This window comes from Panulirus ornatus, chromosome 73, assembly GCF_036320965.1.
Source record: "Panulirus ornatus isolate Po-2019 chromosome 73, ASM3632096v1, whole genome shotgun sequence".
NCBI lineage: Eukaryota > Metazoa > Arthropoda > Malacostraca > Decapoda > Palinuridae > Panulirus > Panulirus ornatus.
Genome location: NC_092296.1, coordinates 9,127,614 through 9,145,866, shown reverse-complemented (window position 1 = coordinate 9,145,866; position 18,253 = coordinate 9,127,614). Strand labels below are relative to the sequence as shown.

The following is an 18,253-nucleotide window of genomic DNA, read 5'->3' as shown; positions in this document are numbered from 1 at the left end:
ATAATTTTCTAGCTTTCCTTTCCCTAAGACAAAGCTAATTAAAGTTTTGGGTCGCGCCAGCTCAAAAAGTGAATGAAATCGTAGCCAGTACAGAAATCGGAACACTTCACTGTTTTCGCTGTATCTCTTTTCATCGAATTGATACAGCGTGAAGGTATTTTCACCATCCTCATTGTTATGATGGCATCATAGATGCATTTATCATTATCAGAGCTACATTCTCCCAGTGTTCCTATGATTCTAAGGCACACAGCTTTTTTATTGTCTATTTTAATATAACTGACGTAGCCTATGTCATACATTAAAATCCGTCATCGCACCCACCACCTTATTTAGGTTTATATATATATATATATATATATATATATATATATATATATATATATATATATATTGTTGTTCGCTGATGATACAGCGCTGGTGGCTGATTCATGTGAGAAACTGCAGAAGCTGGTGACTGAGTTTGGTAAAGTGTGTGGAAGAAGAAAGTTGAGAGTAAATGTGAATAAGAGCAAGGTTATTAGGTACAGTAGGGGTGAGGGTCAAGTCAATTGGGAGGTGAGTTTGAATGGAGAAAAACTGGAGGAAGTGAAGTGTTTTAGATATCTGGGAGTGGATCTGTCAGCGGATGGAACCATGGAAGCGGAAGTGGATCATAGGGTGGGGGAGGGGGCGAAAATTTTGGGAGCCTTGAAAAATGTGTGGAAGTCGAGAACATTATCTCGGAAAGCAAAAATGGGTATGTTTGAGGGAATAGTGGTTCCAACAATGCTGTATGGTTGCGAGGCGTGGGCTATGGATAGAGATGTGCGCAGGAGGATGGATGTGCTGGAAATGAGATGTTTGAGGACAATGTGTGGTGTGAGGTGGTTTGATCGAGTAAGTAACGTAAGGGTAAGAGAGATGTGTGGAAATAAAAAGAGCGTGGTTGAGAGAGCAGAAGAGGGTGTTTTGAAATGGTTTGGGCACATGGAGAGAATGAGTGAGGAGAGATTGACCAAGAGGATATATGTGTCGGAGGTGGAGGGAACGAGGAGAAGAGGGAGACCAAATTGGAGGTGGAAAGATGGAGTGAAAAAGATTTTGTGTGATCGGGGCCTGAACATGCAGGAGGGTGAAAGGAGGGCAAGAAATAGAGTGAATTGGAGTCATGTGGTATACAGGGGTTGACGTGCTGTCAGTGGATTGAAGCAAGGCATGTGAAGCGTCTGGGGTAAACCATGGAAAGCTGTGTAGGTATGTATATTTGCGTGTGTGGACGTGTGTATGTACATGTGTATGGGGGGGGGGGTTTGGGCCATTTCTTTCGTCTGTTTCCTTGCGCTACCTCGCAAACGCGGGAGACAGCGACAAAGTATAAAAAAAAAAAAAAAAATATATATATATCTTTCTTTTAAACTATTCGCCATTTCCCGCGTTAGCGAGGTAGCGTTAAGAACAGAGGACTGAGCCTTTTTTGGAATATCCTCACCTGGCCCCCTCTGTTCCTTCTTTTGGAAAATGAAAAAAAAAAACGAGAGGGGAGGATTTCCAGCCCCCCGCTCCCTCCCCTTTTAGTCGCCTTCTACGACACGCAGGGAATACGTGGGAAGTATTCTTAATCCCCTATCCCCAGGGATAATATATATATATATATATATATATATATATATATATATATATATATATATATATATATATATATATATATATATATATATATATTCCTATGAGTCCACGGGGAAAATAAAACACGATAAGTTCCCAAGTGCACTTTCGTGTCATAATCACATCATCAAGGGAGACAAGAGAGAAATATAAGTCAGTTGAAATATATCTAAGAGACGAAGCTAGGACTGGGCGTCCTAGCTTCGTCTCTTCGATGTGTATCAACCGACTTATTATCTGTAGGATAATACAGATAATAATGCTCAGTACATTTTTGGTCTTTCCATGCATCATTATATTTCACAGTTGCTACTATTTCATATAATATACAAAGACTGCCAATAATAAGCTTTAAGTTTCCTATCACCTTAAACTTTACGAGCAGTTATATTCATGTCTTTATCAACGGTTTTTCTTGTTTTCCTCTTATTTACATATATCGTGAGCTGTCACATATAACGTGTTGTGCTACGTACATATATTCACACTGATACATGATGTGAAAAGAAAGGTACATAGTTCATTCTAATTCTATACAAAAAAATCTATTGTGGTAACTTCATGGCCTATGAGTTGCCAATAGTAAAGATTAAAGTCGATTTCCGTTTCTGAGCTTGTGTTGTTTTCCAGGATTATTTAGAAAAACTATAGTGCTGTGTTTTCTGCAGTACTGAATCTTCGCCATAGTTACTCTTGACAGAACCTCTGGTAAGCGCCCAGGACGAACTCAAGGAGTGTTATTTTTTCTGGTCACAATACTGTCAGTGTAATCAAATTGTGATGGCTTCTGGCTTGGGAAATGTGTGCCCAAGGCTTGACTCATCAACACAGCCAAGGGTCTGGTGCAAACTCCTTTCCTAACTGGCCCAGGGACTATATTAATGGCTTCATTGCGGATCTTATCATTGCTAGTGGCCTTAGTACAGTAATGAAGGCTAGGCTGAGTTTATTATCATAGCTCCTGTGCACTTTTTAAATATCTTTTTCATGTCACAATATCAAATCAGATCAAGACACCGAAGGTTTTACTGCATTTCCCTCCCCGCTTGCTGGCCTAAGAAGAGAGTGTTGAATACTCGACTCAGTCCAGACTCACTGTGAGGGTGCGGGGCGATGGCTCCGACTGTAGACTGGGTCCCAGCTGCGCTGTGCTGGGCAGATGGCTCACTACCACCTGAGGAAATAAGCAAAAACCATCTTGTAATTTTCGCTTGCATGTTGTTACAGTAATTAATCGTTCAACACATTCAAGGACAAGGATTACAGTGGATTACAGAAGGGATCAAATGCTCTAAATTACATCTTGTGACTAATATTTAGCTGTAAGAACCTAAATACGGTTACCAGTATTCTAAAAGCTAAATATCATCATCAGATCTACCTGTGTATATGTAGTCTACCTACTCCCTCACCTGAGGTAGAGTCAAGTGAGTAAGGTCGATAGCAAACACCGACGACATACAATCCTAGCACATTTATGCTTGCGTTTCCCATAGTGTTACTTCCGTGTTCTTCCACGCCAGCACCTCATACATGTATTACCTCGTTCACCCACGCCTGCACCTCTCCCACGTAACTCCCACGTTCGTTTAACCTTGTGTGTCTGTCTCTTTCAGAAATACTCTATATAAACTCTTACGAAAGAGATGATCCTCCTTGATGGCCTGCACTTCTGCTGGAGACGTATACCCTCCGGCAGCACTCCTGGGGAGGGCGTCTGGCTTCAGATGGCCACTGTAGGAGGGACTGACACAAAGCTCGCCAGGAGAACTGATGGCATAGCACCACGACAGGTCACCATCATGCTTCATGGCTTCCTTCCCTTGTGTGGAATGCAGTGCCATTCCTGAGGGGCAGAAAACAAGTGAAGGCAACGTTCAAAGGCATTTATATTGTCTAAATCTCTCGCAATGACCACCCAATAGCTGACTGCCACTGAATCATTTGATCAAACATCCTTAGACGTATTTCTAGAAGCTTCTGGCGAACATCATTAGAACACGGCTTCGTGTGTTCTATTGAATGTCATACACAACTTACGTCACATCAGATCTATTCATAACAAACATGATAGCTTCCAGAGATGTGTGTATTCCTGACACATATTCGTTGATACATAGCGTGGCAACGTTGACTTGGGTACTGCAAATTGTTATTGACACATGGCAAGCGTATGTCATCAGTAATGTACCTGGGTTCTCAGCGGGAACGACTTTGACCGAGCGAACTCCTACGGCTCGTCCCCCTTCGTCACTAGTAGGAGCTGGGCTAGGGCGCCGCCGTCGGGGCTGATGGGATCTCCTGATGCCCAAGATGAGTAGATCCAGCAGTAGTTCCAGTACCTCCATCAGGCTAACCATAGACACACCCACGAAGAGGCCCAGCGACCCGCCCAGATTACTCAGCAGTGTGTCCCACTGGTGAAAGACCACAGGCAATAGATGAGTGAAGCCAAAGCCCACACTCGATAGATAAGGGAAGCCTAGTCTCGCCTCCTGTAAAACACTCGCTGCGTATTGTCAGTGAGCACAACGGTTCGACCCCATGGAGCAGGACGGTCCGACCCTTGGGTATGAAAGTCTGGCCTTTGATCTCAAAGTCCAGGCGATCACAGAAAATGGAGTCGAACTGCTGTACTCAAGGGTTTTTTTTAGTCAACAGATATGTATGTAAACAGAGAGAGAGAGAGAGAGAGAGAGAGAGAGAGAGAGAGAGAGAGAGAGAGAGTAATGTGAGGTTGACCTACCGTATATGTGGGGCTCTCATCGAAGAGTTCGAACGACTTGGAGTCCAGATATATGTGCAGGGTGGCCATCTCAGCGTCCCTGCAAAATGCGATAGCTAGATACGAAAGAGATAACGGGGAAAGACATCACCGCGAGATGCCATGAACGCGACGGAGCAATGCTTGAACCTGCCCTTTGAGCACTACGGGACGTAGTGGCATCATAGCCTGGCCCTTGACCTGACCCTTAAGCTCTTATGCCCAAGGGACGTACGGTCGTGCTCAAGGGACGTACCCTCGTTCGACGTACCGTCGTGCTCAAGGGACGCACCGTCGTGCTCAAGGATCGTACCATCGAGCTCAAGGGACGTACTGTCGTGCTCAAGGATCGCACCGTCGTGCTCAAGGATCGTACCGTCGTGCTCAAGGATCGTATCGCCGTGCTCAAGGATCGTATCGTCGTGCTCAAGGATCGTACCGTCGTGCTCAAGGATCGTACCGTCGTGCTCAAGGATCGTACCGTCGTGCTCAAGGATAGTACCGTCATGCTCAAGGGACGTATCGTCGTGTTCAAGGATCGTACCGTCGTGCTCAAGGATCGTATCGTCGTGCTCAAGGATCGTACTGTTGTGTTCAAGGATCGTACCGTCGTGCTCAAGGATCGTATCGTCGTGTTCAAGGATCGTACCGTCGTGCTCAAGGATCGTATCGTCGTGCTCAAGGATCGTACCGTCGTGCTCAAGGATAGTACCGTCATGCTCAAGGGACGTATCGTCGTGTTCAAGGATCGTACCGTCGTGCTCAAGGGACGTATCGTCGTGTTCAAGGATCGTACCGTCGTGCTCAAGGATCGTATCGCCGTGCTCAAGGATCGTATCGTCGTGCTCAAGGATCGTACCGTCGTGCTCAAGGATCGTACCGTCGTGCTCAAGGATCGTACCGTCGTGCTCAAGGATAGTACCGTCATGCTCAAGGGACGTATCGTCGTGTTCAAGGATCGTACCGTCGTGCTCAAGGATCGTATCGTCGTGCTCAAGGATCGTACTGTTGTGTTCAAGGATCGTACCGTCGTGCTCAAGGATCGTATCGTCGTGCTCAAGGATCGTACCGTCGTGCTCAAGGATCGTACCGTCGTGCTCAAGGATCGTACCGTCGTGCTCAAGGATAGTACCGTCATGCTCAAGGGACGTATCGTCGTGTTCAAGGATCGTACCGTCGTGCTCAAGGATCGTATCGTCGTGCTCAAGGATAGTACCGTCGTGCTCAAGGAACGTACCGTCAAAAACAAATTCAAAATATACCAACTTGACACGAACAAAATATTAGAATCTGCAATGGCGTGACAATATCAACATTTTTTTGAGTATAGATAAGACTATTACCATCGGACATGAACCAGAGTTCTTGCCGAACAACATAGAAAATTTGTAGCGCCATGACTTACCTGGAGCACAGGCTCTTCACACGCTTCCTGGAGTGGTGCAGGAGGCCGTAATACCGATCGTTGATCAGGCTCGAAGTGATCTGTGGAAGGTACCGTGTCTCCCTGCACCAAGCAGGCGAGGGACGACGGTACAACAGAAGTCGAGACAGAACCAACCAACCAGTCATAACAGTAAAGAGAAAAAATATCATGTCAAGATGGTACGAATTGATGTGCAAAGATACGACAGAGACAGCAATTAATATGGGTCAAAGAAAAAATTAAAATTAGAAAAAAATTGAAAAAAGTAATTCGGTCGTTGATTATATATATATATATATTTTTTTTTTTTTTTTTTTTTTATACTTTGTCGCTGTCTCCCGCGTCTGCGAGGTAGCGCAAGGAAACAGACGAAAGAAATGGCCCAACCCCCCCCCCCATACACATGTACATACACATGTCCACACACGTGTATACATACCTACACAGCTTTCCATGGTCCACCCCAGACGCCTCACATGCCTTGATTCACTCCACTGACAGCACGTCCACCCCTGTATACCACATCGCTCCAATTCACTCTATTCCTTGCCCTCCATACACCCTCCTGCATGTTCAGGCCCCGATCACACAAAATCTTTTTCACTCCATCTTTCCACCTCCAATTTGGTCTCCCTCTTCTCCTCGTTCCCTCCACCTCCGACACATATATCCTCTTGGTCAATCTTTCCTCACTCATTCTCTCCATGTGCCCAAACCATTTCAAAACACCCTCTTCTGCTCTCTCAACCACGCTCTTTTTATTTCCACACATCTCTCTTACCCTTACGTTACTTACTCGATCAAACCACCTCACACCACACATTGTCCTCAAACATCTCATTTCCAGCACATCCATCCTCCTGCGCACAACTCTATCCATAGCCCACGCCTCGCAACCATACAACATTGTTGGAACCACTATTCCTTCAAACATACCCATTTTTGCTTTCCGAGATAATGTTCTCGACTTCCACACATTTTTCAAGGCTCCCAAAATTTTCGCCCCCTCCCCCACCCTATGATCCACTTCCGCTTCCATGGTTCCATCCGCTGACAGATCCACTCCCAGATATCTAAAACACTTCACTTCCTCCAGTTTTTCTCCATTCAAACTTACCTCCCAATTGACTTGACCCTCAACCCTACTGTACCTAATAACCTTGCTCTTATTCACATTTACTCTTAACTTTCTTCTTCCACACACTTTACCAAACTCAGTCACCAGCTTCTGCAGTTTCTCACATGAATCAGCCACCAGCGCTGTATCATCAGCGAACAACAACTGACTCACTTCCCAGGCTCTCTCATCCCCAACAGACTTCATACTTGCCCCTCTTTCCAGGACTCTTGCATTCACCTCCCTAACAACCCCATCCATAAACAAATTAAACAACCATGGAGACATCACACACCCCTGCCGCAAACCTACATTCACTGAGAACCAATCACTTTCCTCTCTTCCTACACGTACACATGCCTTACATCCTCGATAAAAACTTTTCACTGCTTCTAACAACTTGCCTCCCACACCATATATTCTTAATACCTTCCACAGAGCATCTCTATCAACTCTATCATATGCCTTCTCCAGATCCATAAATGCTACATACAAATCCATTTGCTTTTCTAAGTATTTCTCACATACATTCTTCAAAGCAAACACCTGATCCACACATCCTCTACCACTTCTGAAACCGCACTGCTCTTCCCCAATCTGATGCTCTGTACATGCCTTCACCCTCTCAATCAATACCCTCCCATATAATTTACCAGGAATACTCAACAAACTTATACCTCTGTAATTTGAGCACTCACTCTTATCCCCTTTGCCTTTGTACAATGGCACTATGCACGCATTCCGCCAATCCTCAGGCACCTCACCATGAGTCATACATACATTAAATAACCTTACCAACCAGTCAACAATACAGTCACCCCCTTTTTTAATAAATTCCACTGCAATACCATCCAAACCTGCTGCCTTGCCGGCTTTCATCTTCCGCAAAGCTTTTACTACCTCTTCTCTGTTTACCAAATCATTTTCCCTAACCCTCTCACTTTGCACACCACCTCGACCAAAACACCCTATATCTGCCACTCTGTCATCAGACACATTCAACAAACCTTCAAAATACTCATTCCATCTCCTTCTCACATCACCACTACTTGTTATCACCTCCCCATTTACGCCCTTCACTGAAGTTCCCATTTGCTCCCTTGTCTTACGCACCCTATTTACCTCCTTCCAGAACATCTTTTTATTTTCCCTAAATATATATATATATATATATATATATATATATATATATATATATATATATATATATATATATATATATATATATATATATATATGTATATATATATATATATATATATATATATATATATATATATATATATATATATATATATATATATATATATATATTCATACTATTTGTCATTTCCCGCGTTAGCGACGTAGCGTTAAGAACAGAGAACTGGGCCTTAGAGGGAATATCCTCACCTGACCCCCTTCTCTGTTCCTTCTTTTGGAAAATTAAAAAAAAAAAAAACCAAGAGAGGGGAGGATTTCCAGCCACCCTCTCCCTCCCCTTTTATTCGCCTTCTACGACACGCAGGGAATACGTGGGAAGTATTCTTTCTCCCCTATCCCCAGGGATATATATATATATATATATATATATATATATATATATATATATATATATATATATATATATATATATATATATATATATATGGCACCAGCATCTCACCTGCAAGGTTGAGGACAATCACAGTAGATGGAGCCATTCATATAGGCGGCCGAGACCATGTCCATACAGAGTTCTGCCGGGGTTAAAATGGACATGAACTAGCCAGCGCTACGTTACGTAACTGGGCACACATTTCCCTGGGAAGTTTTTTCAAAAATCCTCACTTCAAATCAACCTTTATGTACAAGATTTATCAAGCTCTACTAGCACTAGAGAAGAAGACAAAGCAGATAAGGACGTACTCTGTGTAGCGTTGAGTGAGGAGCATCGCCCTTGGGGCGTGGGCACCACCTCCTCCAACTCCTTGTATACAGGACTTACACCTACGTAACACCTGCAGCGACGGCGATATTCCCTCTCTACACACACCTGCTTGCACACCTGTCAATATCTCTCGTTAAACACTTCGACACACCTGAAATAATACTCGCTTGGTATGACTTTTACCACAGTAGACATTGTCTAAACACTCGTCTGTATATGCATATATTTCCCGTCAGTCAGTTGTGATATAACTTCAGTCTGATACCAATATTCTGGCTCACACGGCCAGTGTTGCCACCTTACCAACGACGAATACTGGAACCTTGAGTTCGGGTGCTGCCTGCACTCGCCATGCGGGCTGCCCAGCCGGGTAAACACAGTCTGTAAAAAGGACCAATATATATATATATATATATATATATATATATATATATATATATATATATATATATATATATATATATATATATATATATATATATATATATATATATATATCTGCAATGGTGAATAAAGTGCATATGAAGGTGCGCGTTCGTATGCACTTTATTCGTATTCATATACCTCCGCGTTGTACAGATAGGTTCGGTAAAACACTATCAGCTGGCTATGTGCGCCTGTTGGGAAATAACCGGTATAGACACCGTTGCTCACCATTGTGAGACGAAGGGTATTCAGGTACTTAGTATTCGAATAGTTGTTTCCTATTAGCCAGGCCCATAGCCTAGCGGTTACATGCCTGCCTCTTGCACAGGGGTCCCGGGTTCGATCCTGGCCGTTGGAGGTTTGTATGTTCTATGAAGATGCGCGTTCATATGCACTTTATTCGTATTCATATACCTCCGCGTTGTACAGATAGGTTCGATAAAACGCTATCAGCTGGCTATGTGCGCCTGTTGGGAAATAACCGGTATAGACCCCGTTGCTCACCATTGTGAGACGAAGGGTATTTGAGTACTTAGTATTCGAATAGTTGTTTCCTATTAGCCAGGCCCATAGCCTAGCAGTTAGCATGCCTGCCTCTTGCACAGGGGTCCCGGGTTCGATCCTGGCTGTTGGAGGTTTGTATGTTATATGATATATATATATATATATATATATATATATATATATATATATATATATATATCACATGATACCCTCCAACAGCCAGGGTTCGAGCCCAAGACCTTTTACGTGGTCGACGGGAACGCTAACCGATAGGGGCGGTCATAGCGTTTCCGTCTACTACGCCAAAGGTGGCTGGTGGAGGGTATAATAGGTTCTATGAAAGTTCCCTGGGGATAGGGGAGAAAGAATACTTCCCACGTATTCCCTGCGTGTCGTAGAAGGCGACTAAAAGGGAAGGGAGCGGGGGGCTGGAAATCCTCCCCTCTCGTTTTTTTTTTTTTTTTTTTTTTTTTTTAATTTTCCAAAAGAAGGAACAGAGAAGAGGGCCAGGTGAGGATATTCCCTCAAAGGCCCAGTCCTCTGTTCTTAACGCTACCTCGCTATCGCGGGAAATGGCGAATAGTATGAAAAAAAAAAAAAAAAAATGAAAGTGCGTGTTCACATGCACTGTGTTCTTGTTCATTCTCTTCACTCATCAGCATTTACCTGTACAGTGGCTTCGTGAGGTTCATGTGGTTCCTGGTCAAATGGTTGGAATATCAAATGTCTAGATACTTGACGTAGGTTAAGCATCTTATTTAATCCTAACCTACTGACGAAGGGTACTTACCATATGACCCTATCATTGAAGGTAGACTGGCCTACTGACGGGAAGTACTAACCCTCCTGCCGAAGGTACAGACCCTCCAGACAGAGGTACTGACTCAATGGTAGGAGGTACTAACCCTACTGCCCAAGGTACGAAGTCCTACTGACGGATGTACTGGCCCTAAGGCAGGAGGTACTCATACCTGAATCACTGGCCTCCTGACGGAGGTACTGACCCTACTGACGCTGATGGAGGATGCTCCTGGCCCCACGTTGAAGCCTTCCTCCTGAGGCACGGGCAGGAGGCGTGGGCTATGTACCATCACCCTCAGACCTACATCAGGAGACAGCAAAGACAACCCCAGGGGCACGTTGAGCGCCAGGCGTAGACCGTTCTGTTGGCAGAAGGTCGAACGCCATCAGGGGGCGCTCGAAGTGAGTGAAAAAGAAAACTAGCTCTAATGGAGGTTTAGAACCAGTGATGGATTGGTTGGCTGAACTGGGCACACGAGAGGGGGATGGAAGAAGGAGACTTCGTCAACCTCTCCTGATGCCTCATTACATCCTACCATCCCATGAGTCACCATTATTATCATTATCATTATCATGATTACCATTATATATCGTTATTGTCAGTTATCATTAACATCATTAGTATGATTTTCACAGTTTTCATTATGAAAATGTGGTATTAAGATAACCCAAAAAAAACGTACAATATTGATAACTTTCAAGAACACCGACAACAGCAGAAGCTCTGGTTCAGCCAAGTCGTACCTTGGGCCCGACGCGTATGGTGGTCCTGGGGGAGGCCGGGTCGTGGAAAGGGTCGTCCAGGGTCAGGTTGTGGTCGTGGTGGGCGTTGAAAGTGTAGCACATGCCGTGGGTGTCGCTCGTCCACGCGTAGAACGACCTGAGACACACCCAAGAGCACAGGTTAAGTACCTCAACGACCAAAACCTAATTCCTCGTCTTTACTATCCAAAATACCCATAATTCTCTCAACCAATCAACAGCTAAGTTGCTCGATTCATGATACACTCAGCCAATCACCATCCAATTTCCCTAACTCATAGTACCCTCAACCAATCGCCAGCTAAGTTGACCCATGAATAATTTCAACCAACCGTAATTGGTCGAAAAAGAAAACTGGCCTGAAGTCGACAACAGTACCCTGAAGCTCGACAGCATTAGCCTGAAGTCGACAACAGTACCCTGAAGCTCGACAGCATTAGCCTGAAGTCGACAACAGTACCCTGAAGCTCGACAGCATTAGCCTGAAGTCGACAGCAGTACCCTGAAGCTCGACAGCATTAGCCCTGAAGTCGACAACAATACCCTGATGCTCAACAGCATTAGCCCTGAAGTCGACAACAATACCCTGAAGCTCAACAGCATTAGCCTGAAGTCGACAACAGTACCCTGAAGCTCGACAGCATTAGGAAGTCGACAGCAGTACCCTGAAGCTCGACAATACTAGCCTGTAGTCGCAGGCGTTGCTGTCGAAGGAACAGGAGTAGACGAGGTCCCTGGCGGACACGGAGTACAGCTCCTGGTCCGAGTTCGAAGGGACATACAGGTCTTGGATGTCCCCGAAGTCGGCCCGCTGCTTCCTCAGCATCATCGTCAGGGTGTCGTTGTCCAAACGACCCCGAGACCAGTCCTTGATCCCTGGAAAGGAGAGGTGGTAGGGGGTGTACGTGTCCACACTTCCTACAGACCAGTCGCCCATCTTTTGAGGAATCGGGTAATGGACAAGGATAAGAATACCCAAGGGTCGTATAGTTGTGCTCAAGGGTCGTAATATGACTCACCGATGATCTAACATACGAGGAACAACGTATATATTACGGGGCATCTAACTTAGAAAACACGACTTATAAACAAAAGAGCATCAAGCATAGGAAACACGACTTATAAACAAAAGAGCATCAAGCATAGGAAACACGACTTATAAACAAAAGAGCATCAAGCATAAGAAACACGTCTTATAAACAAAAGAGCATCAAGCATAAGAAACAGGACTTATAAACAAAAGAGCATCAAGCATAGAAAACACGACTTATAAACAAAAGAGCATCAAGCATAGAAGACTTATAAACAAAAGAGCATCAAGCATAGAAGACTTATAAACAAAAGAGCATCAAGCATAGAAGACTTATAAACAAAAGAGCATCAAGCATAAGAAACACGTCTTATAAACAAAAGAGCATCAAGCATAGAAGACTTATAAACAAAAGAGCATCAAGCATAGAAAACACGACTTATAAACAAAAGAGCATCAAGCATAGAAGACTTATAAACAAAAGAGCATCAAGCATAGAAAACACGACTTATAAACAAAAGAGCATCAAGCATAGAAGACTTATAAACAAAAGAGCATCAAGCATAGAAAACACGACTTATAAACAAAAGAGCATCAAGCATAGAAGACTTATAAACAAAAGAGCATCAAGCATAGAAAACACGACTTATAAACAAAAGAGCATCAAGCATAGGAAACACGACTTATAAACAAAAGAGCATCAAGCATAAGAAACACGTCTTATAAACAAAAGAGCATCAAGCATAGAAAACACGACTTATAAACAAAAGAGCATCAAGCATAGAAAACACGACTTATAAACAAAAGAGCGTCAAGCATAGGAAACACGACTTATAAACAAAAGAGCATCAAGCATAGAAGACTTATAAACAAAAGAGCGTCAAGCATAGGAAACACGACTTATAAACAAAAGAGCATCAAGCATAGAAGACTTATAAACAAAAGAGCGTCAAGCATAGGAAACACGACTTATAAACAAAAGAGCATCAAGCATAGGAAACACGACTTATAAACAAAAGAGCATCAAGCATAAGAAACACGTCTTATAAACAAAAGAGCATCAAGCATAAGAAACACGTCTTATAAACAAAAGAGCGTCAAGCATAGGAAACACGACTTATAAACAAAAGAGCATCAAGCATAGAAGACTTATAAACAAAAGAGCATCAAGCATAGAAAACACGACTTATAAACAAAAGAGCATCAAGCATAAGAAACACGTCTTATAAACAAAAGAGCATCAAGCATAGAAGACTTATAAACAAAAGAGCATCAAGCATAGAAGACTTATAAACAAAAGAGCATCAAGCATAGAAGACTTATAAACAAAAGAGCGTCAAGCATAGGAAACACGACTTATAAACAAAAGAGCGTCAAGCATAGGAAACACGACTTATAAACAAAAGAGCATCAAGCATAGAAAACACGACTTATAAACAAAAGAGCATCAAGCATAGAAAACACGACTTATAAACAAAAGAGCATCAAGCATAAGAAACACGTCTTATAAACAAAAGAGCATCAAGCATAAGAAACACGTCTTATAAACAAAAGAGCGTCAAGCATAGGAAACACGACTTATAAACAAAAGAGCATCAAGCATAGGAAACACGACTTATAAACAAAAGAGCATCAAGCATAGAAGACTTATAAACAAAAGAGCATCAAGCATAGAAAACACGACTTATAAACAAAAGAGCATCAAGCATAAGAAACACGTCTTATAAACAAAAGAGCGTCAAGCATAGGAAACACGACTTATAAACAAAAGAGCATCAAGCATAGGAAACACGACTTATAAACAAAAGAGCATCAAGCATAGGAAACACGACTTATAAACAAAAGAGCATCAAGCATAGGAAACACGACTTATAAACAAAAGAGCATCAAGCATAGAAGACTTATAAACAAAAGAGCGTCAAGCATAGGAAACACGACTTATAAACAAAAGAGCGTCAAGCATAGGAAACACGACTTATAAACAAAAGAGCATCAAGCATAAGAAACACGTCTTATAAACAAAAGAGCATCAAGCATAGAAGACTTATAAACAAAAGAGCATCAAGCATAAGAAACACGTCTTATAAACAAAAGAGCATCAAGCATAGAAGACTTATAAACAAAAGAGCGTCAAGCATAGGAAACACGACTTATAAACAAAAGAGCATCAAGCATAGAAGACTTATAAACAAAAGAGCATCAAGCATAAGAAACACGTCTTATAAACAAAAGAGCGTCAAGCATAGGAAACACGACTTATAAACAAAAGAGCATCAAGCATAGAAAACACGACTTATAAACAAAAGAGCATCAAGCATAGAAAACACGACTTATAAACAAAAGAGCATCAAGCATAGAAAACACGACTTATAAACAAAAGAGCATCAAGCATAGAAGACTTATAAACAAAAGAGCGTCAAGCATAGGAAACACGACTTATAAACAAAAGAGCATCAAGCATAAGAAACACGTCTTATAAACAAAAGAGCGTCAAGCATAGGAAACACGACTTATAAACAAAAGAGCATCAAGCATAGAAGACTTATAAACAAAAGAGCATCAAGCATAGAAGACTTATAAACAAAAGAGCATCAAGCATAGAAAACACGACTTATAAACAAAAGAGCATCAAGCATAGAAAACACGACTTATAAACAAAAGAGCGTCAAGCATAGGAAACACGACTTATAAACAAAAGAGCATCAAGCATAGAAGACTTATAAACAAAAGAGCATCAAGCATAGAAGACTTATAAACAAAAGAGCATCAAGCATAAGAAACACGTCTTATAAACAAAAGAGCGTCAAGCATAGGAAACACGACTTATAAACAAAAGAGCGTCAAGCATAGGAAACACGACTTATAAACAAAAGAGCGTCAAGCATAGGAAACACGACTTATAAACAAAAGAGCATCAAGCATAGAAGACTTATAAACAAAAGAGCGTCAAGCATAGGAAACACGACTTATAAACAAAAGAGCATCAAGCATAGAAGACTTATAAACAAAAGAGCATCAAGCATAAGAAACACGTCTTATAAACAAAAGAGCGTCAAGCATAGGAAACACGACTTATAAACAAAAGAGCATCAAGCATAAGAAACACGTCTTATAAACAAAAGAGCGTCAAGCATAGGAAACACGACTTATAAACAAAAGAGCGTCAAGCATAGGAAACACGACTTATAAACAAAAGAGCGTCAAGCATAGGAAACACGACTTATAAACAAAAGAGCATCAAGCATAGGAAACACGACTTATAAACAAAAGAGCATCAAGCATAAGAAACACGTCTTATAAACAAAAGAGCATCAAGCATAAGAAACACGTCTTATAAACAAAAGAGCATCAAGCATAGAAGACTTATAAACAAAAGAGCGTCAAGCATAGGAAACACGACTTATAAACAAAAGAGCATCAAGCATAGAAAACACGACTTATAAACAAAAGAGCATCAAGCATAGGAAACACGACTTATAAACAAAAGAGCGTCAAGCATAGGAAACACGACTTATAAACAAAAGAGCATCAAGCATAGAAAACACGACTTATAAACAAAAGAGCATCAAGCATAGAAGACTTATAAACAAAAGAGCATCAAGCATAAGAAACACGTCTTATAAACAAAAGAGCATCAAGCATAGAAGACTTATAAACAAAAGAGCATCAAGCATAGGAAACACGACTTATAAACAAAAGAGCATCAAGCATAGAAGACTTATAAACAAAAGAGCATCAAGCATAGAAGACTTATAAACAAAAGAGCATCAAGCATAGAAGACTTATAAACAAAAGAGCATCAAGCATAAGAAACACGTCTTATAAACAAAAGAGCATCAAGCATAGAAAACACGACTTATAAACAAAAGAGCATCAAGCATAGGAAACACGACTTATAAACAAAAGAGCATCAAGCATAGAAAACACGACTTATAAACAAAAGAGCATCAAGCATAGAAAACACGACTTATAAACAAAAGAGCATCAAGCATAGGAAACACGACTTATAAACAAAAGAGCATCAAGCATAGAAGACTTATAAACAAAAGAGCATCAAGCATAAGAAACACGTCTTATAAACAAAAGAGCATCAAGCATAGAAAACACGACTTATAAACAAAAGAGCGTCAAGCATAGGAAACACGACTTATAAACAAAAGAGCATCAAGCATAAGAAACACGTCTTATAAACAAAAGAGCATCAAGCATAGAAAACACGACTTATAAACAAAAGAGCGTCAAGCATAGGAAACACGACTTATAAACAAAAGAGCGTCAAGCATAGGAAACACGACTTATAAACAAAAGAGCATCAAGCATAGGAAACACGACTTATAAACAAAAGAGCATCAAGCATAGGAAACACGACTTATAAACAAAAGAGCATCAAGCATAGAAGACTTATAAACAAAAGAGCATCAAGCATAGGAAACACGACTTATAAACAAAAGAGCATCAAGCATAGAAGACTTATAAACAAAAGAGCGTCAAGCATAGGAAACACGACTTATAAACAAAAGAGCATCAAGCATAAGAAACACGTCTTATAAACAAAAGAGCGTCAAGCATAGGAAACACGACTTATAAACAAAAGAGCATCAAGCATAGAAAACACGACTTATAAACAAAAGAGCATCAAGCATAAGAAACACGTCTTATAAACAAAAGAGCATCAAGCATAAGAAACAGGACTTATAAACAAAAGAGCGTCAAGCATAGGAAACACGACTTATAAACAAAAGAGCATCAAGCATAGAAAACACGACTTATAAACAAAAGAGCATCAAGCATAAGAAACACGTCTTATAAACAAAAGAGCGTCAAGCATAGGAAACACGACTTATAAACAAAAGAGCATCAAGCATAGAAGACTTATAAACAAAAGAGCATCAAGCATAAGAAACACGTCTTATAAACAAAAGAGCATCAAGCATAGAAAACACGACTTATAAACAAAAGAGCGTCAAGCATAGGAAACACGACTTATAAACAAAAGAGCATCAAGCATAGAAAACACGACTTATAAAACAAAAGAGCATCGTGTGGGGGATAATGTCATGCTAACAGAGAAGGTAATTTGGGCCTTACAGCAATTATCTTCATCTTGGCGTGAGGGGCAGTCCACATGGCCATCACAGAGGCGGTGGTAGGGAATGCACCAGCCTTCCTCCCCTCCACAGTGGTACGCACCGTCAACACACTCCTCTGTACGGTACAACGGTACACTGGTCATATGGTACGATATCACACACACACACACACACACACACACACACACACACACACACACACACACACACACACACACACACACACACATACATCCCTTTTTCCCCTCCAGACTCATTTGGGAATGTCGCCTTACCTGCTCTGATCATAGGGGAGAATCAGTAATTGTATTCAACTGGAGTGTGAACCTAAATTCAGGGCAAGATGGATGTTCAGGGAAGACAATTGGAACAGCAGATCCAACCACAACACCCTAGACATTGTTGACCATACGGGACCCAGCCAGCGCTCCCTCGCACGCAAGATAGCCACCGATGGGATACAGACGTAAACATCAAGTTGCTTACCACAATCCTCCTCGTCTTCCCCTGTGAGACAGTCGGCCTCACCGTCGCATCTGTACCTGTCGCGCACGCACATGCTGTCGTTGCACTTGTAGTAGCCCGTCGGACACGTCTCCACGTACTGAGCTGCGACGAGAAAGTAGCTAAGGTCATCATCTCTATCCCCAACCGACGTTGGCGTACACAGGAACAGCACGTCGGTCGCAAGCAAACCCTATCGCAACTCAGGCTCCGTGCGACACTCACAACACAGGAGTTCGTCGATGCCGCTGGAGCAGTCGGGTTCACCATCAC

General features: G+C 42.0%; 1 protein-coding gene across 1 annotated transcript in view; it reads right to left on the bottom strand.

Moving 5' to 3' along the window:
- Positions 1–1,629: 1,629 nt before the first annotated feature.
- Positions 1,630–18,253, bottom strand: part of LOC139748213 (uncharacterized) — a 36,880-nt gene continuing 20,256 nt past the window's right edge. The window contains exons 19-32 of the mRNA XM_071661037.1: positions 18,206–18,253; positions 17,792–18,085; positions 17,475–17,591; positions 12,043–12,232; positions 11,339–11,474; positions 10,798–10,956; positions 9,167–9,244; positions 8,842–8,980; positions 8,600–8,672; positions 5,817–5,918; positions 4,394–4,472; positions 3,839–4,064; positions 3,287–3,493; positions 1,630–2,821 (exon numbers count right to left, since the gene is read on the bottom strand). The exon at positions 18,206–18,253 is cut by the window's right edge and continues 69 nt beyond it. Of these exons, the coding sequence (XP_071517138.1) occupies positions 2,673–2,821; positions 3,287–3,493; positions 3,839–4,064; positions 4,394–4,472; positions 5,817–5,918; positions 8,600–8,672; positions 8,842–8,980; positions 9,167–9,244; positions 10,798–10,956; positions 11,339–11,474; positions 12,043–12,232; positions 17,475–17,591; positions 17,792–18,085; positions 18,206–18,253 (1,997 nt within the window). The 3' untranslated portion in view covers positions 1,630–2,672. The remainder of the gene's footprint in view (positions 2,822–3,286; positions 3,494–3,838; positions 4,065–4,393; positions 4,473–5,816; positions 5,919–8,599; positions 8,673–8,841; positions 8,981–9,166; positions 9,245–10,797; positions 10,957–11,338; positions 11,475–12,042; positions 12,233–17,474; positions 17,592–17,791; positions 18,086–18,205) is intronic.